The 26029-nt window shown below is 41.3% G+C and overlaps 1 protein-coding gene across 5 annotated transcripts in view; it reads right to left on the bottom strand.

The window, feature by feature from the left end:
- The window catches only part of PLEKHA7 (pleckstrin homology domain containing A7), a 171536-nt gene extending 146246 nt beyond the window's left edge, over positions 1–25290 (bottom strand). For all 5 annotated transcript variants that reach the window (XM_086749415.1, XM_086749408.1, XM_086749412.1 and 2 more), the window contains exons 1-3: positions 25185–25290; positions 24991–25067; positions 24747–24804 (exon numbers count right to left, since the gene is read on the bottom strand). In XM_086749415.1, the coding sequence (XP_086605541.1) occupies positions 24747–24804; positions 24991–25067; positions 25185–25267 (218 nt within the window). In that variant the 5' untranslated portion in view covers positions 25268–25290. The remainder of the gene's footprint in view (positions 1–24746; positions 24805–24990; positions 25068–25184) is intronic.
- Positions 25291–26029: the final 739 nt, after the last annotated feature.

The raw sequence follows: 26029 nt of genomic DNA, 5'->3' as shown, positions 1-26029 counted from the left end.
GAAGGAAAGTGGTGAACAATGTTGACTCATTTATAGACCAGTATACAGCTGAGTAATCTCCTAACAATTTCGTGGAAAAGCTCATGTCCAAACATTGTACGTTTAGGAACAGTTCACTCACATTCGGTACAGATCCCTCCACTAATTCTGTTCCTCAACATCCTGTTATGAACTGCAAAAAGTAAAAATTTCTTGGGTAGCACATAAATACATCATTTACTGTTATAACAGTTCAAAAAGGTAAAAAGCATGTATGATTTTAAAATGTTTCAAACAAGTGTTTTTTCTAAAGTTATAGCATTAAATTAGAAAACTATTACGAAAAATATCCAGCCTATAAAGTACAATCTATTCAATAATCTTAGCTGAAGATTTTATTTTCCAAAGCCACTCTGAAGGCACCAAAAGTTAAACATCATTATTTGAAAAGTGCCGTTTACGTTACACATAGGAACAAAAGCAATGATTGTCCTGTCTGAATAAGACTGACTGCAAATACTTCACACTACAACAGGCCCTTTATTGTACTATCCAACAGCTTTACCCATCTGAAGTAACGATGACGTTTTAATGGAACTTGCCTGGAATCTACTGCTTAATTTCTTGGATGGGTCTCCACCAGCAATCTTTACTACTAGACACATCTTTGTAAAACCTTACCATCCAAAACACGGCTTCTGACAAGACATTTAATGTCTTATTTTCCACAAATTGGGGTGTTTTCCTCACATCCAGTGTGGCTTTTCCTCACTGGTTCTGTAATTCTACGCTGATGCAAATGTTAAGTCCCGTCATTTCTACACATGCATGTGTGGGAAGAGGGAGGGTATGTTTGTTTTTAAATACAGCTAGCACAACTTGCCATACTTCCCAGACTCCAGATTTAGAACAGAAGTGTTTTTGAAAAGTGTTTTCTTCGCAATATGAGTTCCAAGCCATGTATGTATCTGGAGGCAAGCACATCTGTGGCAAAGGTGTATATCTTTGGACTTCCACCAGCTTCCCCTTCGGTTTCACGCCACTTTATAGCAGAACTTACGGAGGAAAACAACAGAGATTCCATGAGTAATCCAAGCCAAGCCTCAATTAAGACTTTCAAAAGAATAATTAGTTGGTGCCAATTATGACAGTACTTCTTATATGAACATGGTTTAAGAATCTAAGAAGGGCTAGCCAAAGACTGCAAATACTTAACCTTTATTCATTTTTATTTGACCGAGTCTCTCTAAAAGCACATATAAACCCCAGTCTCCAGCAGCTGTCTACATTTTTGTTTGTCATCCCTAACACTGTGAAAGGAATTGAGCTTTAGTTTGGAACTAGCTATTTTTCCATTTCTATGCAAAAACAAGTGAAAGAGGTTTAAAAATAGAAATAGGTAAAATGTTTTTAACTGCCATCCTGCTGTTAAGAAACTTTCTAATGACAAAACACTGTTCCTTAAGGGTAAACAATAGGAGTTACCAGCACATGCACTTTCTCATTGCAAAAAGATTAAAATCCTGTAACAGCCTCAAAACAAAGTTGTTAGAAGACAAAGGAGCACTGCAGAATCCAATTTAAAAAAAAGAAAAAATCTGTTAAGGTTATCCTTTCTTAGGATAGTTTGCTATTTATGCTATTATGCTATTATTTATATCCTTTCTTAGGATAGTTTGCTATTTCTTCTTTCAAAGTACATGCATTACAACAGTGTTTTCACATATTTTTTTTATTTCTAAAAAAAAGCCAATAAAGTAGCTTTTCTTTTAAAGGAAAAAAAAAGCAAACCAAGGAATGAAGTAATCTGATTACTGGCAGGCAAACTGCAAAATCAGGCACATTGTATACAAAAGTATATAAATTTCAGGAAAAATATAGAGCACAACAACAAAAAAAATCCCAACAGAAAACTACAGCAGAAGAATTAATGTTTTTCATAATGAACCATGCCAAATCTAACTGAACAACAATATTACAAATAAGCACATACATTATTTAACTGATGTACAAAAATCATTGGTGTCACCATACCTCTCCACATGATGCATTCAGAGGGCTTCAACCATCCTTTGAATAATCATGCAGAGATGCTGCAGAACTCAATGACAATAACACAGTTGTCTGTTTTCATGATGCAGAGTATGCCACTGACTTTTAAAAGCACAATTTCAGTACAATTTTGATACATGGAGTATTTTAGAATGTTAACACAAGAGCAAAAAAAGTGTCACATGACTGAAGTAAATAAAGCTAAAGGTATTTCCATAACTTGAGTTTTTATGGATTAAAAAAATAGCCAAATTTTGCTGCAGATAGAATTTTTGTATCAAGTTTCCAAATTCTCAGTGTTGTTTTTCTAGTATTTGCTAATGTCTTCATCCTAAGTTTAGCCCATCAACCTAAGAGCATGAGCATTGGTTCGCAAGCCTTAAGTTGCCACATTCTTAAAAACAAACAAACTAAATTCTACCAGAATTATGTTTTGTGTTCAGTGAGATTGGAAAGCCCCTGAAGATTAGTTGAGTTGGCATAACAAACTGAACCTGCCAGAACAATTCATCTGGCTTATATGCTGTTCTTTGTGGTCATATTTCCTGAGGAATGCTCAAAACGAGAGACATCTTAAGTTGGATAAATACTTCTGGCATCCTGCTCCTGCAACTCCCTTTTATGAGCAAAGAGCCTCCTTATCACAACAGGTTTGAGAATCAAGGTAAGAAAACCTCAAGTGCATGAATGTATCCTCTCATTTGAGAAGGGCACATGCTGGAGGACATCTCCGTGTTGTTAAGAGGATATGCACTCACAGGCAACAGGCACACCCACATCCCAGGCAGATGATGAAGTAATCTCACACAGACATCCTCATGCTCAAGGAGGAAGCAACAGGCATGGGTCTTCTGGGGCTTACTGAAAGAAACTGTGGCTCATCCCACAACAAAGGGTGGGCATCTCCAAATTAAATGGTATGTCAAACTTACTATGCACATTTTTTTTTCCTCCCATTTACAATACTACTGATCAATGACAAAATACAAACTCTCTAAAATGTTAGCATGATAATATCTTGCAATATTTAAAGTACTTTTGTTGCTGTATTTATAGTACTTTTCCTATAGTTTTATTAGTCTTGTACTCCATACAAATAGAACAAAAGAATACATTGTTCTTACGATCACAATCCACATTGAACCACATTAGTTTAAGTTACTGGTCCTAAAAAGAAAACAATTCTAGTATCATATTTTCTTCAAAGTCCAACTTAATTCCTTGTAATCAATACTAGGCAGATCGTTTAAATAAAATTCACCAGGCACAAAATTCTGAATCTAACACAATTCTACTTTGAATTCTCAGGCTTTATGTAATTAGAAAAATCATTCAACAATTCCATGTTAACTAGGAAAACAAAGGTCTCCAGCTATTCTTTCTTAGTTATGAAACTAAGGAGCTTGAAGAAAAGATGGACCATTTCAATTCTATTTTTCAAGACTAATTAATGCAACGTGAGACATTTAAAAGCACATTTATTCCTTAATAGTTGCAGAGTTGGCATCCAAAAACGCCCTCTCGTGGCCCAGCAGAACCCTGCAGAGCCTACCCTCAGTTCTTTCAACTTAAATTTTAAAACAAGAATGTATTACTCAGGGCTTATTTCGAAACTAAAATGAGATAGGAAAGCCTATAAGGAACTAAGCTAAAACTGCAGACATTGTGCAGAGTTTGAATGAACGCCTGAACTTAGCTCTTCTATGTGGTTCTTCCATTTTCTTTTTTTTTTTTTTTTTTTTTTTTTTTTGAGTCGTAGTGTAAGTAGTGAGAACATCTGGTCCCTCCTGTAAATCTAAGCCAATTCCTGGGGAAAACTGTCACTTCAGCAGATTTTGAAAGGGGTATCTTTGTGCTGTTTGAAACCTTTTCTTAAAGAATGTGTGTAAAAACAACTTCACTGGGAAAGTATCCGTGCACTTCAACATCTCCAACAATAGGCAACAACTTGTAGGACTGCCTCACTCTCAGCCCTTAGACTGCTAATTCTCAGAGGTGTACCACTGAACTTGAGAGGAACAACCAACAGACAACTACAACCAACAGATTTGTTTTCCCCTGAAGCAAAGTTATCACACTACAAATTTTTCTGTTAATAGAAATGTGACTGTGACAGTTTCAATTCCCTTATTTGAAAGAAGCATCTTTTACACAGGCTTTATTTTCGCTGCTCTTTAACCCTTAGCCTGCCAAAATGTCATTAACATAGCGGTTCATTTGCAAGCAAACCAAAAAAAAAAAAAAAAAAAAAAGCCTTTCAACTGAAGCCAAACCTCAACAGGCACTGAAATCCTGCTGTCTGGTGGTGGTGGGGGGAGTCTCCCATCTTGTCTCCCCAACACAGCACAGCTGAGAACGCATTCTTTAACAGATCGCTCTTGGTTGCATTTTCCCAACCGATGACACTTCAGGCCGCCTGGCAGCCTGATGGGTCATCCCGGAGGACAGTCCCTAGCTGCTTGTTTCCCTCCTCCTGCCCCTGTGTAAAATGTCTGCTGTGAAAGGTCTTACTCCATTTTCTTTTCAAAACACAGCTCAAGTAGGAAACAACTGTTTGTAAGCACAGGAATACCATATTTCAGCTGCCCGTTAATCTGCAACAGCCCAGAGCACGGTCATGTTTCACTAACGCCTGCCCATCACCAGCACCTGGACCGAGCTGGTAGCAGCACACACAGCACTGTGCAGCAGAACAGAGGAGCCAACAGGCAAGTTTGAAAGCGTTAAGTCTGAGAGAGAGGGGAAAAAAAAAAAAAAAAAAAAAAAAAAAAAAACCAACACATTTGGTCAAAGCCCAAAATTTCAGTTGTAATACTGAGATAATCTTATAAAATAAGAAAACATTTTAATTGAGTATATTAAACTTTCACAAAGGCATTTTCAAAGTTTTCAATTGAAGTTCTGAAAAAAAATTTAAAATACTTGTTATAAAAACAATGTCTTAAAATACAGTTATCATTTAATCTTTTTCACAAAAATCATTAACTTTCTCAAAACTTGGTTTGTATGTAGCTAACATGCAAGTCTTCCTGTGAAGCCTCAGATGCACACACTGTGGGCTTACTTGTATCCCATATTTTTGTAGCAGTTTGGGCGCCCTAGGTTACAGAACACTTTACGCAATGGTCATAGAAACAGACACATCGCTGTCACTGAACGTATCCTGTTAGCCACGCAGCAAAGCTACTCAGGCAATTCAGAAATCATACAGGATTATGGCAAGAGAGTTTACCAACACGGGAAATCTGTAGGATTTGAGATATTTTTTATCATCTTGCTCATGCAGTATTACCAGTGAAGATTCTCAAAGAAAGAGAATTGAGGCATTAAGCTGCATTCTTCCAGGTATAACAGTTCAAACAGCCCTTTTCTTTCTAACTACAACCAAGTTTTTCATTCCTTTTGAAATCAACAAATCAGTATTTCCTTCCAGAGTTATCCTAGCTTGTGTCTGTTTTCTACATCCTGGTCTTGCTACCTAAAACAAAAAGCTAACTATCAGACACTGAGTAAAACCAAGCCAGAGGAAGATCTACAAAACCAGTTATCTGGTCAAGATCCCAACCCATCAAAGCTGCAGTCTTTCATTCAGTTGTATGTAGTTCTCCTTCACTGCTTAAGGAATATAAAAAAAAAAATATATATATCTGTGTACACATCCGTATAAAAGGAGCGGCATGGGTTGGTGAAGAAGAGAAAAAGAAATCAACAAGTTTATTACCTTAGAATAGCAGGTAAGCCACTCCTAAGACTGGAAGAGAGATGTCTCCAACCAGTAGTATGCAGCCTTGTGAGGCTTCCTCTTCAACCAGCCTTCCTCAGGCATATGGGAACAAAAATTCCTCTCTCCATAATTTAGCTCAGATCACTAACCTGTGCTGTCCCAAGATGTCTGCAGCTTCTTAGCCTCTCTCTTTGTCTCCTGATCCTGGAAGGAAATTCTCAATCTCTGTACTCACCCATCTTGACTCAGCACGTCTCCTCTCCAGAGCACCAGCCCATCCACTCAGGCAGACTGCACCATTTCCCAGCCCTTACAGGAAATAACTCCTCACAGTCCTTGAGCAGTTGAACGGTAAGAAATTTACAGTTTCACTATAGTGTTTAAACAAACGGTATTGATTACAGATGTCACAAGTACCTCGGTTTTCTTGAAACTAGGAGCACCTTCCCATCAGTTACAATATCTACACCATCGCTAGTACCGGTTGTGTAAAGACGGCAAGTATTCAGCTGTCTATTGCAGGTCCCTTAGTTGTTTGCAGCTACTCTGAGCAATTAAAACAACGTAGTATACAGGACATCCGTATACAAGTCAACTTTAAAAAGGCAGCTCTGACATTTAAGATAAGCCTCTTTAGCAGGCAATCTAAGGAGAAGAAAAAATACACATTATTATTAAGTACATACTAAGCAGTAGGCCATTTGAGTGGGTTGGTCTGCCTTTCTTCCAAGCAACCAAACTATTGCTTTTGAAAACAGAACATGTCTAAAACCAGTTTTTATTATAGTCTTTTTACAGTTTATTTCCAGAGAAGCGTTACCAAACTACAAACCTGTTTTTCATGCCCTGTAGAAACTGTTTCCAACACCAGAGGCGAAGTGGAGGCATCAACCTAAGAGCTAGAAAGCTTTAAAGGACATTCCTCTCCCATTGTATTTCAGATTAAGTAGAAACTCCTTCCTCTGTTAGACATGTTGACAAGAAAGTAGCAATCCTCATGATTAGCCACCTTAAAAAATAAAAAAAATAAATCAAAAGCTTCATTGTAAGAGTGACCCTAGTCTACCTGAATATCAAGTCTTTACCACAATCAATGGTAAAGGTCCACACTTCAGAAAAAGAAGGAAAATTAACAGAACATCTACAAGCTAAAGGTTCACTGCAAATCTCTGACTGACCTCTTAACAGCTGAAATAGCACCAATTCCAGGGAAGACTTGTAACAGAACTGCTCCCACCATTTTCCAAAGCTTTTGAAAAAGGGATACAACTTTTTTCTTCTACCATCAAGAAAAATGCCCAATACAGAAACATTTCCTCAACACCATTTGTCTCAATAAGTAGCACATTTATAATGTTGTCTTACGAAGACGGCAAGCGCTCACCTCTCAAAAGATTTATTTATCCAGCATGAGATACAAAAAAAGCTTCCACTAGACAGTCTTTGACCTGCTTGAGCTTCAAAAACACCTTTTGCAGGAGAGGGGAGAAGCTGTTAGCTACATCATTATAAAGGTATTTTAACATACATGCATTTTGACACAAATTGATTAGGTAGAGGGAATAACTTCACTGTCTAAATATCCAAGATTAGAGCTCTATATCTTTCTTAAAGAATGAAAGCCATTATTAAAGCAAATCTTATATTAGACTGAATGACACACAGAAATATATACTTTTTTTTTTTTTTTTTTTTTACACACAGCATTTAAAATTTCCAGAGTTTATGTTTGGTTTTTTCCTACAGCAGATGAAGTGTAAAGGCTTATTTTTAAGACCTTGATGCAAGATCATATCAGGAGCTTCTCAAAATGTATACATACATGATTATTTCAACACAACAATGACACACAAATCTTTCCTATCATATCGGAAGCTCCACCTTTTAACACCATCCTTGTTCATTTAACTTGCCCACAGCACATAGGGATAAAGTGATTCTTGTACCTCTAAACTGCTTTCAAGACTTTGTTTAATGCTTTAGCTTCTAGGCAGGCACAGAGAAAATATTTCCTCCTCTTATTCAGCTAATTCAGTTAACAGCTGTGTCAGAAGCTGAGAAAAACTACACACATAAGCTCCTTTTTCTTTTTGCAATTTATAACCCACTAGGAATAGCAGAACAAATTTACATGGTTCTAGAGTAGAACAAGTATTTCAAAATGGAAAACAAAATCAAGATTTACCATTTAAAATTATGTGAAGTACTCAAAAAAAATTCTATCATGAAAGTAAGAAAAAAAAACATTTTTATCACATACTAATAAGACACATTCTACTTTAGTTCACTTCAGAAGTGACCCACATATTTACTACCACAATTTAAATTGCTCTATGACCTCTACTCCAGATCACCAAACATTCATTTCTGGAAACACTGGTGCAGCATGAAATATCCACTGAAAAATTTCTTGTAACTCATTCGGAAAAATCCAAAACATTACACAAATGACTACAAGCAAGCAAAACTATTTCAATTGTTAAGCAGGATATATTTCATAGACAAAAGTAATTTTGTTTACCAAGACAGCAGTTCCAACTAATGCTAACTTCTACTGACTCTCTACTTCCCCGCAAAAAGTAATTTATTTGATTATTAGACAGAAATTGTTTTTGTCTAGCTCACTAATAGGTAAAAGCTTACAGGGAAGTTGTTTCTTCTTACAATAATCCATTCCTACATGGCACGTTCAGATGTTTCCTAAGCATTTCTCATAGCTTTTAACCTACAGCTCAACCTACAGAAAGTCACGACACAACTGAGAAACAAGCACATTAGCTGAAAACATTGGGGCTTTCCTAACACTACTACTCCACTCTAATTCTTCACCTGGGCACTCTTCACAGACCATAGCACTCTGAATTCTTACCTTCTTTGTATTTCTGCTCACCTCCCTGGTAGACAAGTATTACACTGCAATTTAGCATTTTCACTACAAACTTCAGTAGCCAAAATAAATGAAGTGTCAAGTTAATTGGCATGGAAACTGCTGAGCCAAATAAAACACAAAAATGAATAATACAGTAGAATTTGTAATATATTTGCAGAGGTCAACAATCTCTCAGATTTCTGTACTACTGCTGAACTAAGAAACCTTGCGACAGAATACTTAAGAACTTCATTACACTAATCGAACATATAATCATGCTCAATTTATTTTATATTTTCACCTACATGTTTTACAAATGCCGAAATCCACCAAGAACAGCATTCTCAGCACATTTCTCTAATTCAGTTTCACCCAAAACCATTACACAGACCCGATAACAGGTAGAAAACATGTTCACTATTACTAATGGAATTTCTCAAAGAGGAGATGAAAGGAAAAAGAGTTAATTTATCATTAACATTCTCGGGGAAAAAAAAAATCATTGATGTTGAACTTTATTCTTAAACTGACTCCATCTGCATTACCTCATTTGAAATTACCACAGTTTATTCAGCTCATTAACAGAATTTCTTTTTGTGCTTCTAATCACAGAAATCTTAAAAAGTAATCAGAAATAAACCCTCTGAAATTAAGTTTCTAAAGAAAATAAACATAATATTCACTAACAGGCCATTATCTATGAAAATTCACTTTTTTTTCTGTTCACACACACACAAAAATGTAACAGGCCTATTTACAATGTACCTCATCATAGGTATAGAAGTCACTCAGGCAATAGCTGATTTACAAGACTTCTCATCTCCATATACAAACAAAATTCTCTTCTGTACATAAATAATTCAAAAATTATCATAGCTTTACTACTCACATTGCTTAAAAACACAATCTACAGCTACTTCTTTTTAAGATTTCAGGCAACACTTTATCTGACTTCCACAAACTATAGCTTCTTGAGCTTCTGCTGTCTGCCTACCACGGTGACACAGGAACAGCGCAATGGTAATCAGAGGCACTCCTCAAATTGTTAACTGTGGTTGCCCTATTAGATCCATCAAGGAAGCTGAGCTGCAAAAAACACTGAATTCTTGTAGCTCCCTTCTCTCTGACTGATACTTTTCTGGTGAGGGAAGAGAAAAGTCACATTAACCACACACAGAAGCTTCAATTCTCCTCCTTGCTTTCTCTCTTTAGCCCATCTTATTTATCAGTACCATTTAACAGTTTATTTGCAACTAGTTTAAACAAACACTTTCCAGCCCTCCCACATCACTAAATTTTACATCCTGTCCACCGCTCATTCAAGAATTCATTCTCCCCAGAGCTGGCTGATTTATATAGCTCCATCATTCACTTCTTGAGCCTTGCCTTTTCTGGTTGTCATTTTCTGCAGCTTTCCAAGCACCTCATCACCACCAGCAACACACGTTTGACCAGTGAAAGGACAAGCATTTCAGGAACCATAGCTGACTGTTGCATCTGGTCAACAGGAAAAAAAAAAAATGTGAGCTTCCTTACAACACTGATGCACAGCAGAAGTTGCAGAAAAAGAACATAAGATTTGTTGGGGGTTATCATAAATCCCCTAGAAATGGTATTTGAATATATAGATCTCAGAATCATAGAACAGTTAGAGTTGGAAGGAACCTTTAAAGGCCATCTAGTCCAAGCCCCCTGCAAGAAGCAGGGATATCTCCAACTACATGAGGTTGCTCAGAGCCCTGTCCAACCCGGCCTTGAATGTTTCCAGGGATGGGGCAGCCACCACCTCTCCCGGCAAAGCTGTTCCAGTGTTCCACTGCCCTCCACCACAAAAAACGTTTCCCTGATGTGTAGTCTGAATCTACCTCCTCCTATTTTAAAACCATTATCCCTCATCCTTTCACAACAGGCCCTACTGAACTGTCTCTCCCCATTTTTCCTGTAGGTCCCCTTTAGGAACTGGAAGGCCAGTATCAGGTCTCCCTGGAGCCTCTTTTTCTCCAGGCTGAACAGCCCCAACTCTCTCAGCCTGTCCTCATAGGAGAGGTGCATTCCATAGTATCTAATACAAACAGCGCTTCTGGCCTTTTCAGGTCCATGCTGCTGACTGTTCAAAATGCTCAGTCTCTTTTGTAATTTGTGAACACACAGATACATCCAAAAATCCACATCAAAAGGCTCCCAATTCACTACTTACCTACATTTCCAAAATTACTTCATATCTTTCCTTCTCTTTTGCTAACCTTGGTTATCTTATTTACACAAACACAGTTTAAATAGTGTTTTCACAAACTTTCCATGTTTGGGGCATGTTTTTTTACTATTATTATTAGAACTAGAACCATGACAGCAGATTCTACCTGCCAACTATGAGCGGCCAGCTACCCCCAGACAAGCTGCCGGGCCTGGCACATAGCACACCCTGCTCCTTGGACCTCCCACTGCCAACCAGTGTGCAGTGAGCACAGCGAACACCCTGGAAACCACCGCTTCAGACACTGCCATTGCACTTCAGCTACTGTTCTGGTTTTGTTAGTGAGGGGGGGCCTAAGGTGGTAGCTTCTGTAGGAAACTGCTAGAAGTCGCCCCCCTTTGTTCAGTGGACTCGGATGGGCCTAGGGCGGACCCGCTGCTGGCCAAGGCCAAGCCAATTGGTAGCAGAATGTCCCGTGATAACGCCTCTGCGATAACGTTTAAGTAGGGGAAAACAGGAAAAAAAGGAGGAGAAGATGTGAAGCAGCTGAAGCAGCTGAGTGGGGGGTGGAGAGGGGGAGGCATGAGCCTTGTGGGCCTTGCAGGCCTCATCCTCTGGCCTCCCGCCGGGCAGCCGACTGGGCCCAACTCGGCCCGGCCTGGCTGCAAGAAGTGGAGAGGAGATGAGAAGTGAATAAGATGTAAAAAGGATCCTGAGAGACGTCTGCCAACCTGTTGTGAGGAACAGCTGCAGACGCCAAGGTCAGTGAAGAAAGGAGGGGGAGGAGTAACATGGCTCCTGGCCAAGATTCCCCTGCAGCCTGTGGTGACGACCATGGTGGAGCGGGTTGTCTCCCTGCAGCCCATGGAGGTCCACGGAGGGGCAGAGATCCACCTGCAGCCCGTGGAGGACCCCACGCCAGAGCAGGTGGAGGCCTGAAGGAGGCTGTGGCCCGTGGAGGGCCCGCTGGGACAGCTGTTCTAGAGGGACTGCACCCCGTGGAAGAGATGACCCACGCCGGAGCAGTTTCATGAGGGACTGTGGCCCGTGGGAGGGACCCCACGCTGGAGCAGAGGAGGAATGCGAGGAGTTCTTCCCCTGACGATGATACAGCGGCATAAAACAACGCGTGATGAACTGACCGCGACCCCCATTCCCTTTTCCCCCCCTGTGCCGCTCGGGAGGGGAAGGTAGTAGAGATAATGTTAAGCTCGGGAAGAGGGAGGGGTGGGGGGAGGTTATCTTGTTCCCTGTCTCATTCTCCTGCTAATTTTAGAAATAAATGAATAGTTTTCCCCAAGTCGTCTGTTTCGCCCGTGACAGTAACTTTAAGGATTTCTCCCCATCCTTATCTCAAACCTTGAGCTGTTTTTCTTATATCATCTCCTCCTATTCTCTCGGAGGGTGGGGGGAGCGAGAGACAGACTGCGTAGTCTGGTCCTGATTGGGGCTGAACTACGACATCTGACTCTGCAGACATCCCAAGGGAAAGTCACAGCTGAGATCCTACCTTCCATGTCCAGAGAAGAGCAACAAAGCTGGTGAAGAAGGGTCTGGAGCACAAGTCTTATGAGGAGCGGCTGAGGGAACCGGTGTTGTTTAGCCTGGAGAAGTGGAGGCTGAGGGGAGAGCTTATCCCTCCCTACAACTGCCTGAAAGGAGGTTGAAGCGAGGTGGGTGTTGGTCTCTTCTCCCAGGTAACTTAGTGGAAGGACAAGAGGAAATGGCCTCAAGTTGCACCAGCAGAGGTTTAGATTGGATAACAGGAAAAATTTCTTCACTGAAAAGGTTATCAAGCACCAGAACAGGCTCTCCAGAGAAGTGGCTGAGTCACCATCCCTGGAGGTAATTAAAAGACATGTGGATGTGGCACTTATGGACACAATTTAGTGGTGGACTTGGCAGTGTTAAGTTTACGGTTGGACTCAACTATCTTAAGGGTCTTTTCCAACCCAAATGATTCTATGACTCCTTACTGTAGTCAGTACACAGGAGTGCATCTCACCTTGCAGTGCAGAAATCCATCAAGTACACGGGGTATTTAAATCTCATGCAAAACATGAACACATTTCTGCTGAAATTCTCTGGATCACCTGGCAAAGCCACTAATACTGTTGCAGCATTTCAAATTGCTCAATGAGAGAGAGGGCAGCTACCAGAGCTTAAAAACTCATACTATTTGTAAGTGTCTAAGCAAGGACTACTCTGCATCAATATGACAGTTCCTGCATAGCAAACAATGGGTATGACGTCTGAATGCCTTAATCGTTTATTTTCGTACCTTGACACTAGGTATTCTGAGTTAGTAATGTTCACTTCAGGAATAAGAGTAATCTATACTTCTACCAGTGTTGTTTTTTTAATCCTTCAACTGCAATAAAAATCCATAGGCAAAACCTGAATTTCAATGCCTAAAAATTCACATACCGAATGCCCATCAATCACACGCCACACATGGAAATATACAGAAAGTCATAAACGCAAGTGCTGTTTTACATCTTTGTCAGACGACACTGTCATACACCTCAGTAATTTCAATTTTCCTTCCTCTACTGTTTCAGTATTTCCTTAAACAATTCAGTACTCTCCCCAAAGACACAGAAATGCAACTCTCAAGAAAGACTCTTTACCTGGAGATTTAGCTGTACACCCTCTCAAACAACTTAGCAGTGAGAGGAGAAAAACCAGCCAGTGACACTGAGGAGTATCTGTTACGCTGATATTAACACCTTGATGAAGTAAAGATGTATCACTTCACATTTCAACTGAAAGGACTAAATAGACTGTTAAATAAGTATATCAAAGCCCGACTTGATAGTTGTAATCTGCTTATTAAAATAATTTCATATAATGATTTTGCGTGAGACAAGTAAAAATAAGTCATTGATTTTTATTTTTTTTTTCAAATATAAATGACCTCAAATTGCAACTCACTACATAGCTAATCGGAAGAGCGAAAGAGGTTAGGCTCTTTAAAATCAAATACTGGGAGTAATAACATGCACAGTGTTGAAGGAATAAATCTTATCGCTATCTGAAATAGTATTAGGCATTCAAGCATTTACGTACAAAAAAAGTTAAGTACAAAAGTAGCATTTAAAGGACAGCATCAATCTACAATTTGCAAGGAAGGAAACAAAAACACTTTCTCAAGCCACTTGACAAGATCATTGTCTTAACTGGGAAGCAAGCAACAACTTCACATTTAAAAAATTGGCATGTTCACAAATTACTCTCTCTAAATAATAAATGAGGGCTGATATCCTGAGATGGTAACAATAAATATCAAGTGTCTGACAATTGCCATCTAGAAAAACGCTCTTCATCATTTTGCAGCTAACTTCTATTAATTCAATTTTAATTTAGTCAAGGCAATTCAAAATGGTTTTGAATCACCATGTCCTCTGTGGAACAACTGTCTACATCCAGGTTTTGTTGGTCTTATCTCACCACACAAACAGTCAATGCTGTAACTTCTGATCTTCAGAAAAAGATACTGAAACCATCCATAATGCTGCTTTACCAACCAGTGAAAATTACATATAGTGAATCACATCCATTAGCATAGATCTTTCTGCAGATGTGTTTAAACATCCTACTGAAATAGATCTAACAGACTTATTATTCTAAGGTATTACGATAAGCTCCAGTTCTTTCCCTTTGATCCAAAGTAGGCATTGAACTCAAGCACTAAGAGGTTACCCTGCAGAGCACACATTTAAAACACTTAAAAATCGGCTTAAAAACACACCTATTTTCTTTTAAAAAGTTACTTTTGCCCTCTAGATTGACATTGCTTGATAAATAAACAGTGCCTCCAGTTTTTCATTGTTCTCCATTATATTAATACCAATATCCTAAGTTCATCAAAATAAGTCTTTCTTCTGCCTAGAAAAGGGATACAGAGATAACTGCAAGAAGCAAAGAAACTAGTAAACATGAAAGTGAAGTGAAAGTTGCTGCTCAAGCATTTTGCTAATTTGAAGATGACTGTGAAACTATGACATTTTGAAACAAATATGCAGCTTGGAAAAAGCCAGTAACTCTACATTTTTTCAGATGAAATAAAGTAGAAAATTAACAGTAACTCTCCTGCTTAGTCATATTTGACAATCACAGTCTACACAAAGCTCCTGAAAATAAAAAGTCACCTGCATCTTGCAGAATCAACATGTATTTTCAAAACGCTCAGTACTCTACTCTTAGTTCAGGATATCTGGCCTCTAGGAAGTCAATAAAAATATAATAAAAGTCCTCACTTGACAAAAAATTGTAAATAAAATCCAGTATTACTCAAATACTTCGTTTCAGCAGTGCATCCAAGTCTTATTTTAAAAGTTTTGGTGGTTTTGGTTGTACTTTTTATTAAACTAAAGATAAAATCTTTAAAAATACAGATAAGCAATAAGGAAAACAAAGGTTTAAATAGAAAACTTCAGGTAAAAAAGCACATACCTACTATGTATTGGTAACAGGCTTTTCTACTTGTCTAGGCAAGTCAGTGACATTGTTGCCAAGTACTATGTGGCAGACAATCAAACAGAAAAGGGTTGGGTGCTTAACCAGATTCTTCTTAGATTTTAACATCTTTCATTACAAATCGGCTTTTAATTTAAAAATTCTCCTTCTAAGGACAACATCTCAGAGCAGACCTTGTAAAACTGTCTAATAAGGTTGCAGGAAAAGACAATTAAACTACAAATAAAATGAGGTTTTAGCCTCATCCTTTACCCTTATCCAACCCAAGGTCATAAAAAAAAAAAAAAAAAAAAAAAACCCAAACATTTTTAAAAAAGCAAATCTAGGAGGCAAAGACAAAACAAATTAGACTTAACAATAAATTAGAATGTACAGTCATACTAGATAGAATTGGATGTGATATTAAGTAAATGTGACACGAGATTATTCAAGTTGGTCTTTGCAGGGATGCAGCACTACAATACTGAAGCAGCACACTTAATCTGTACCAGTGAAATGTAAATATTTGAGATTATGGCAAACTTGCAGTAGCGAGGTGAAAACTCATTTTAGTATAATCCATCCGCAGCAAATGGAATTATGGGAAAATGCAGGGCATAGAACCCAGGAGAAAAACCTGCACCCACGTACCTCACAGTATGCGCTTCTCTCTTCAGCAAAGCACTTGCTAGGATTGTTTAGTATTGCCAGACTTGCCTGGAAAAGGTACTTCTTTGTCTCCTCCGTTGTAAAATACAAAAACACCTTGCATGATATATTTGCCTGCACATACGCAATCCTAGTTAAAAACTAGGTCCAGGTGCTAGAGAATTTAACGGCTGTTGGTAGATTGAAGAAGCAACCTTCTTCAACAAAACATGCAGTATTAATATTAAGATTCTGCTGTCCCAAATACTTGAGATGCTGTTTTCTGATAGATAATGAGTAACAAATGAAACAAAATAAAAAGTGTTGAATAGATTACCCATTTCCTCCTCTGATGTGGCAGACATACTTCTAAAAGCAGTCTGAAATGTAACACAAGATTATGAAAACTATTTTTAAGACTGTAGCAATACCTACCCAGTACAACTGTATTTATTCTTAATCTTAACATTTTAGACTGACTTTCAGAAATATTGAAACCCTCATTGCAATATGCAGCTTCCTAAAGCGTACAGACATGTTTACCTGATACACATTCAATGAATACAGAAGTGGACACTACTTCAGGAAAGTGGCTGAAATAATGATGTTTTTCTGACAGATTCATGTTAAAGAAGCTAGAATGTGTGCTGAACAAAATGTGGATGCTGGCAGCTCTGAAAAACCAGTTCATACTCTTGTTTCTGAGCTACAACACAAGTGAGTCCTGTAACCCCAACCAGAAAAAAAAAGAAAGTTTATTTGTTTCCCAGACAACTCTGATTTTCAGAAAGCATTCAACATCCAAAACAACATCTCAAGTTAATGGGAAGCACGCTTTAAGTGTACATTATCCTTGCTGGCCTCCTCAGGTAGTCAAAATTCATTTTTCCAAACACATGTGTACTTTGGAAGAAAGGCAAACAAGGATAGACAAACCAAGCCAAGTACTTTTTGGTGCAGCCTTGCTTTAAAAACAAACAAAACCGAGCACCTCCCCTTATACACTCCTCCCTCGCCCAAGGAATGCACACAATGTTCCTCTTCATTCACATACATCGCTCAATCAAATAGCACATAGGATTTTCCTTATCCACAGTTCCAAGCTGCCTCTTCCAGAGGCCACTCTGCAGTTCAGGCAGCATGAACGTACTCTTCTCCCGCTTTCGGGTAGCTAACTACAAAGTACTTCTTTTGCTGTCTGCAATCACCAGCAATCTCTGCCCGAGTACAAATCTACCAGCATTTACTTCACTCATTAGAGTAAGCTCTCATTTTAACTGTCATCAAAAAGGACACTTCATTGTTTCCCCAACTTGAATGAAACATAGCTACTGTATCTACCCAGCAGGTCCAACATTCCCAGCTCAGTTCTATTCACAATCCAGGACAAAGTCTGATCAAGCCCAGAGCTGGAGAACAGAGGACAAGAGGAAAGGTACAGAGAAACTCATACAAGCAACATTATTTACTTTTACTGTATATAGGGGTTTCTTTCCCCATTGCCCAAATGGAACGGTTTCTTATAAGAAATTTTAAAATAGTAATTAAAAGCACCAACACAGGTTCACCCCCATCCTGGCAGCTTTCCCTTGCCGCCCCGTTTCCTGCCAGGGAACCAGCAGAGGCCGCCCAAGACCGCCTGTTGCTCCCGCAGCGCCGCAGGGTGGGACCGCTTCCCTGCCCCGGCATCGCAACCCAGAAGCAAGTTCTAGCGTTGTTCTTCCACTTCTCAACTTCATACCCGCTATTCCACCCGTACAAATTACCTCAATGAAGTCTAGTCCCCTCAAGGGACACTCCTGATTGAATTCTAATAACCAGTCATAACTTACAGATTGCTGCATATGTTGCACTCAAGTTTTAGCCAAACTAGAACTTTATCCGTTGCTCTGGAACCAGTCCAGGTTTCTTTCCCTAGAAGTTTTACAGCACACAATGTCCTTTCATTTTGCCAGACTATCCTCAGATTTGCTAGTGATGGTATAAACATCTTCACTTTTGGTTGGTGAAGTTCCATGTGGTCCCAGCTACATAATTTTTATTCCACTTTGTGAACTCCACACAACTCAGACTGGTCATACACAGCAATGACAGAGTGAAGCACTTCACTGGCCAGTTCCTCACAGGTAGATTTCACATCAGTTCATGTATTTATTTATATACTAATTGAGACCCTTTATCTAAGCACAGGTTCAAGAACCACAAAGGACATAATCTATATCGAAGATCTCATTATAAGGGACATCACTACTCCTTACACACAGTAGTTAAGTGCTCCAATACATTTTGCTTCTACAGTGACAACCATCATGGAAAACAGAGCAAGAAAAAAAAAAAAAAATCTGTATTTACAGATTTTGTATATAGATAATCTGTATACAGATTTAGTATACAGATTTTGGCCATGAAACACATACAGCAAGCAGTGCTTTAGCCCATCTGAACAGCCACTAAAAAGAAGCAGTCTCCAACAGCCTAGTTAGGAGCAGGCAAGACAGGAACTTCTGCAGGGCAGATTAAACTTGTTGATTAAATTTATCAATGAGATTATAAAACAGTCTTCTCAGATAATCAAAAGGCCTGAACTCAATAATCCAGATGGTCTCTTCTCCTTTAGGCTCCTGTGATTAAGTAATTGTTTATTAGGTATTGTCTATAGCCAACACTGGGTGAATCTGAGCTGCTGTATGGTTTTCAGCGATATGGTATCTGAACGCACACGTTTGGCACAGAGGAATCAACGTTATAAACCAGACCTCAATACGGTGTTCACCAACTTCTGTGTTCTTTGCTCTTTTACTATTTCCAAATACCTGAAACACATACCATGCCTATTGCTTACATACAGTAAAAGCTAAACAAAAAATAGTAACAGTTACAGACTACTGCTATGAACAACAGCAATTTCATAAAAAGTTTTGTTTCTTGTACACCCACTGTTACTCAAAGAAGAGGCCAAGTTGGACTAAAAATTTATTTCAGACATAAATAAACAAAGGATTAACTTCAGATATTTAAGTGCCAATTTCCACATTTTTCTTCTTAAATTTAGGCTACAAATTGAATGCAGTATTACCTTTGAGATATGCAATATTATCACAGCATTCTAAAACAGCCTCTATAGCCACAGTATACTTTTTTTAACATAATGTAATACAAGTCAGTTAGGCATCTAAAACTGGAAGAATGGATTCCTTTCACATAAATACTCATCTCAATTTTTCAAAGCTATAAGGAGGTAACAAAAAAAGCATTCCAGACTTCCTAAGCTTTCCAACTTCCCTAAGTGTTTTGGATGATCAGAAAAATATAATAAATAAATGGAAACAAAAGCCTGAACTAAAATGCACTCATGTAGTTTTTCCATTAGTCACTACTTTCCCTGCACGTCACAGCTCCTTCCCCAAAAAGAGAGTCTGCCAACTACATTTACCACTTCACATCAGCAACCCAACTACCAGAAACAAACCAGAGCACACGTGGTTAGGTCCTCATTCAGTTCCAGATATGCTCAGCAGCAACATCCTTTCTGCAGTGACTCTAACATGAAGCAGTTGCTCAACAAACACAACATATTTCAAAAACATCGGCAGAGAAAACAAACAAAAAAAAAGAGATGGAAAAGAGCAGTGCAAGCTGTCCCTGGCAGTCAAAGTCAGAAAATGAAACATCCATGATACTTTCAGACAAAGAAACTTCCAGTCCTATAATCACACCTAAATCAATATTCCTCTTAAAAGAGATCAAAGGTTGTCATACTACGCAAACTGAAAACTCCATTTTTTTATTTTAAAAAAGTTAAATCACTAGTTTTACACATCTTTGTCAAAGAAAAGAGGAAATAAGTCACATATATGAAAAAAATCTAACAGTTCACAAGCAATGGTATCTAAATTGCAACCTTTCATAACTGGTATATTATTGAGTATAGCCGATTATGCCCTGTCTTTATTTGATTAAGAGTAACAAATATTCTGAGGTTATGTATGTGGAAAGGCAAAAAGTTATCTGAGTTGCTCCTTAGGATAAGCTATTTAAGTTGCAAATTAGCCACAAAAGAAACAGCAAGATTTTACTAAAACTATCAAACGGAGATCCAGAAAAATCATTTTATACATAATTTATTTAATGTTTTATTTAGCAATTTCAGGATAAAAGGCAGAACTGTGCTAATAGGGTTTGCCACTATCAAGGAAAACTGAAGAATAATCAGAACAGAAAAAAGTAATTCAGGAAGATGTGGATGTGCATAAATGGGAAGAACTAGAATGCAGCTTCATACATGGCTTCCTAACATAAATGATAGTCTTAAAGCAGTAAATGAAAAGAAAGATCTGTATGTATTGCAATTCGCAGCATTCGCTGCATCAGTGTGGGTGGGTGTCTTCCCCAAACAGGCAAACAAGCTAAAATGCAGAAAGCTGAGAAATTTTTAGAGCCAAGAAAGCACTTTTGTTGCTTGGGAGTCTCACAAAAGCTCATTCCAGCATACAATTCTGTCCACTTACATGCAACAAAGATGAGTTCATATTGCAAGAGGTGCAGAGAAGAACTACAAGATAATCACACAGATGGAGAGCCCTTTTTAAAGGGCTGGACAAAGAGCCCAGCTTATTTAGTTGAGCAAAACAAGACTAAGCGGGGAGGTGATTTCATACAAACATCTCAAGTAAATAACCAAATGGAAAATAGTCCCCCTTAAACTACAGAACAGTACTGACACACACACACAAAAAAAAAACCATTATAAACCTGAGCACATTAATTTGGAAAGCTTCTATCCATCAGAAGTGGAGTTCTAGAAATTTTCAAACTCTCAGTATGTGGAAAGGGGAGAAAAGCTTACCTGGTTTTAATATCAAGTTTGACCAGCTTATAAACTTTTGTTTTACTATATGATATTTCAGGTTGTCCATAATATTGAAGGAAGTAAAAAAGACATGGAAGTAAATGGACATGGGATTAATGATTTTTTTTTAAGTCAAAGACAGCTTACATCCAATGTTTTGGCTAACATTTTGATTGCTGCTGTACCAGAAATCAGTTATGTAAGTGGAGTTAGCCAATACACATTTAAATAAAATGTTTTATACTGTCCCCCACATGAAATTATTTAAAATAGAAATAATCCTTAGTAATACTTTAATTAAAGAAATAATACTTAAATAATATTTAAAATAGAAATAAGACTTACAAAATACATAAAGAAATTTACCAAAGAGGAAAAACTACAATAGGTTGTATTAAAAGTGGAAATCATCACAAGAGAGAGGGGTTACTCGTAGCATTCATCCTCACACTCTTCAATAACTTAGTAGCCAAGGTGTGAGAACACGCTCATGAAATTTCCACCACACTGGAAACTATCACCAGTAGAAAGAGCACTGGGTGCTTATACAGGAGACCTCACAGTTTTTGTGAGCTGCAATACCAGAAAATGGAATTCAGAAGTACAACATGTGAAATCATGCGTTTAAGGACTAGTAACCTTTTCTGTAAGCTGAGAACTCATCACGTGGAAGCGACACAGGAGGAATGAACAGAGCAGCGAGGTATGGAAAACCTCATCTAAGGATACTGATGTTTACATGTCAATATGTTCAAGGAAGAAAAAACTGAGAAACTCCACTTGCCTCAGGAAGCCTCTGAGCTGAAAGCAGAGAGACTAGAGCAGCGCTGGGGGAAGTATCACTCACTGTTGAAGAGGATACTACATCAGGTGAATCTCTGGTGTGAAGCAGTACAACTGAACAGATTTATGTCAAAAAAAAAAAATGCTCTTACTCCTCATAAAGCTTTGCTTGGCTAAAGGTGGTCAAGTTATCCAACGGCTCTGTAAAATATATGCTCCATTGCATATTTCACTTTCTGCAGCAATTCCAGCCCAAGCTAAAGAATGCTATTAGCACAAATTATGACAATGCACTACACGCAACTATAATTTAACAGATCAGAAATTAACAGTTTTGTAATTGCCTGACAAGCAAGGCAAAAGAATGGTCTTCCAAACAGAGCACCTGGGAAAAGGAATCCTAGCTGTTCTAAAATTACACCAGTAAGCTTCTGGAAAGGACAGAAAAACAAATAGATGTATTCCTGCAAAGAAGTTTGTGTTGATTTATCTGTGTGATGGATCTGTTTACACTACATTTACAGACTGTACAGTTATATTTTGGAGTTTCACGAGTGTTGTGGTTTTGTTTAGTGAGGGGGGGCCTAAGGTGGTAGCTTCTGTAGGAAACTGCTAGAAGTCACTCCCCTTTGTTCAGTGGACTTGGCCAGGCCTAGGGTGGACCCACTGCTGGCCAAGGCCGAGCCCATTGGTAGCAGAATGTTCCGTGATAACGCCTCTGCGATAACGTATTTAAGAATGGGAAAACAGAAAAAAAAAGAGAGAGGAGAGAAGATGTGAAGAAGCTGAGCGGGGGCAGAGGCACAGAGGGGGAGGCGCAGGCCTCATGGGCCTTGCAGGCCTCACCCTCTAGCCTCTCGCCAGGCAGCCGACTGGGCCCGACTCGGTCCAGCCCGGCTGCAAGAAGTGGAGAGGAGATGAGAAGTGAATAAGATGTAAAAAAAGATCCTGAGAGACATCTACCAGCCTGTTGTGAGGAACAGCTGCAGACGCCAAGGTCAGTTCAGAAGAAGGGGGAGGAGTAATGCGGCTCCTGGCCAAGATTCCCCTGCAGCCTGTGGTGACGACCATGGTGGAGCAGGTTGTTCCCCTGCAGCCCATGGAGGTCCACGGAGGAGCAGAGATCCACTTGGAGCCCGTGAAGGACCCCGTACCGGGGGAGGTGGATGCCTGAAGGCAGCTGTGGCCCGTGGAGAGCCCGCTGGGACAGCTGTTCTGAAGGGACTGCACCCGTGGAAGAGATGACCCACGCCGGAGCAGTTCCACGAAGGACTGTGGCGTAGGGGTGGGACCCCACAACGGAGCAGGGGAGGAATGCGAGGAGTTCTTCCCCCAACCATGAAGCAGCGGCGTGAAACAACATGTGATGAACTGACCGCGACCCCCATTCCCTCTTCCCTCCTGTGCCGCTCGGGAGGGGAAGGTAGTAGAGATAATGTTAAGCTTGGGAAGAGGGAGGGGTGGAGGGAGGTTATCTTGTTCTCTGTCTCATTATCCTGCTATTTGTAGTAATAAATGAATAGTTTTCCCCAAGTTGAGTCTGTTTTGCCCGTGACAGTGACTTTAAGGATTTCTCCCTGTCCTTATCTCAAACCTAGAGCCGTTTTTCCTTATATTTTCTTATATCATCTCCTCCTATTCTCTTGGAGGGTGGGGGGAGCGAGAGACAGACTGCGTAGTCTGGTCCTGATCAGGGCTGAACTACGACAACGAGGCCCCTATGTGACCAGAAGAACTTTTATTCCTTTCTTTCAACATACTGGTGACAGTTAAAGGGTGGCTGCTGTAAGCGGTATCCAGCTGGTCTCCAATGCCTTGCCTGCTATATTCTGTTCATGAGTCAAGGGCTAAACTAACTGCCCAGTCTGGCACTGTAAGGAATTCTCTGGCTAAGCCAAACAGGGACTGATGGGCTTTTTCCTCATTTGTAGGGGGAAAAAAAAGACATTTTAGGATCATCTAGAATTTTATTTAACAAACATTCTACCATATTTATGATGCCTGCAGTCAATCCCTCCTTCTTCTAGCCCAGTATCATTCTGAAGTTTGATTTTTACTAAAAATCTTGAGTTTGTCAAAGTTTTTGGGGTACACTCTGCAGGTATTTCAAAACCAGACATCAGTGACACAGTTGCCAGCAGTTACAGGGGACTGTACTTTATGATCTGGGTTAACCGTTCCAGTCCAGCACTGGAGCAGTAAGGTAATCTGAGTGTTTCCCAATCCTCTTCTGTCAGTTTCAGTGAATTTGTCACGCATTCAAATTTCCAAAGGAAAATGCAAAGGCATTATAAGTGACTCACAACTCGATATCCAGGGTGTACCAGAATTTTACCAGAAATTTACTCGATATCCAGAGTGTACCAGAATTTTACTGATTTCATTAAATCTCTACGTTTACATTAGTGTAAAAGTCTTACACACATAATGTTTGAAAGAAGCTTTCTTAATTATCCTATTTTACTGCAACGCGTTTGCATCTCATAGGAAAAAAAAAAAAAAAAGAGCTTTAAGAAGTGGAACATCCCAAGTTTTAGCTGTTCGCTGAGTAAGATATACTACATAAAAGATACCACAGCCACCACCAGCCCGGGCAAGGCAAGTTCATCTGTTCAACCCCGTCTCCGGGAAGAAACACCGAAAACCTTTCGCTTGCAAAACTTCCCAGTGCTGCATCCGCAGCCACGAGCCATTTAAATTTAAAAAATAAAGAAATAAAATAAAGTAAGCCAACCATTCACCTTCAGACATGATCGGCACTCAGCAGTGCAACGCTCCACCTGCCATAAACCGCACTTTGAATACGGGGGGGGGCGGGAGGGGAGGGGAGGGCCGGAGGGACACCGACACAAAAAAACGCCACCAGGAACGGCGGAGCCGCCTCCGGGGAAACCTGTTGCTAGCCGCCGAGAGCGCGCGGCCGCCGCGGGGTCCCCGCATCCCGCCGCGCCCCGCGGCCAACTTTGCGCCGCCGAAACCGCGCACCTCGCCGTCACTTTCCCTCCCGTTGATCATTAATTAGATCGGCGGACATGCCGGTTTAGGGGGGGGCAGAGAAGAGGTGGAAGCGGCCCGGCGCCCCTCACCCCTCCCGTTCCCGCCTGAGGCGTCCTCGCGGGCCGGGGCCGCGCCGCCAACGGCCCCCGCCAACGGCGCGGGGGAGGGAAGGGCCGGGCCAGGCCGTACTCACTCGATGAAGTAGCTAGCGCCCTCCTCCGAGAACCCCTCCTCCCATCCGCGGGGCAGGTCTGCAAGGGAGCCGGGGGGGAGAGAGAAAGAGAAAGAAGGCGGGAGAGGAGGGGTGAGAACTTCGCCCGCGCCCCCGAGGCGCCTCACTGGCAGCGGGGTGGGGAGGATGAGGAGGGGAGGGAGGCGGCCACGAAGGGGGCGAGGGCAGGGCGGGCGCTGTCTCCCCGCCGCCCCCGGGCACCTACCTGAGCGGATCATGTGGCCGGAGTTGACGGGCTCCCCGGTGCGAGGATGCAGCCAAGTGGTGGTGCGGGTCAAGTCGCTGGGAGGGAGAAGCGGAAAACATGCACCTGTTAGTGGCGGCGGGCGGGCGGCAGCGGGGCCGCCCTCCACCCCCGCACCCTTCCCCTAGCGCCCCCGCCCGCCGGCGCCCCCTTACTCGATGAAGAAGACTCGCCCGTCCTTGCAGACGCCGTAGGACCAGTGCTCAGGTAGAGTATCCCGCCCCACCGCCGCCGCCATGTTCGCCGTGCGCGCAGCCAGCCAGCCAGCCGGCCGGGGAGGGGGTGCGGGCGGGCGGGCAGGCGGCCGGCGCTCGGCGCCCAGCGCCCGGCTCTGCTCGGCAGCGCCACCGCGGCCGCCGGAGGCGCGGCGCCCCGGCGCGGGCGAGGGGCGACCCCTCCCGCCAGTTAGGAGCCAGGCGCCTGCCCCTGGGGGGGTTGGCGGGAGCCGGAGGGGGCGCCTTTGTCCGCTGCTGCCCCGCGGCCGCCCCCCCCTCCACGTCCCTCGTGGGCTGGTGGCCCTCGTCCCCTCACGCCCCGGCGGAGCCGCCCGCCCTGGGAAGAGGCAGCAGCCCCCCGCCGTCACCCCTGGGTCGCCGGGACGCCGCCTGGGAAGCAAGCGACAGCGTACCGCGCCGGCAAGGGCGGCCCCGGGGCCTGGCAGGGAGGGCGCGCATCCTGAAAGACGCTCTTCGCTCAGTGAAGAGGCCGGGGGAATCTTCCTGCTCCGCTCTCGGAGTCCTGGCTGCCGTCCGGGAGGGAGGATGAGTACCGGTGAGACAGCACTTCCACCGTGTCCCGGGATACGCTCTCACCGGTGGTGGAAGGTTGAGGAGAGAAAGGACGCAGAGACTTTGAACTCCGGGTGCGAGGGACGATGGCTGCAAGGTTAAAAGATAGCAAAGAGTCAATAACAGCCGGTTGACAAAGTGGAGCTGTCACCAGTATCGCAAGGGACCTGTGCCAATCCCCTATATTCATCAATGACCTAGAAAAGGAGGGA

The sequence above is a fragment of the Chlamydotis macqueenii genome, chromosome 5, assembly GCF_036417535.1.
Source record: "Chlamydotis macqueenii isolate bChlMac1 chromosome 5, bChlMac1.mat, whole genome shotgun sequence".
Lineage (NCBI taxonomy): Eukaryota > Metazoa > Chordata > Aves > Otidiformes > Otididae > Chlamydotis > Chlamydotis macqueenii.
This window is presented reverse-complemented; position numbering and strand designations above follow the sequence as displayed.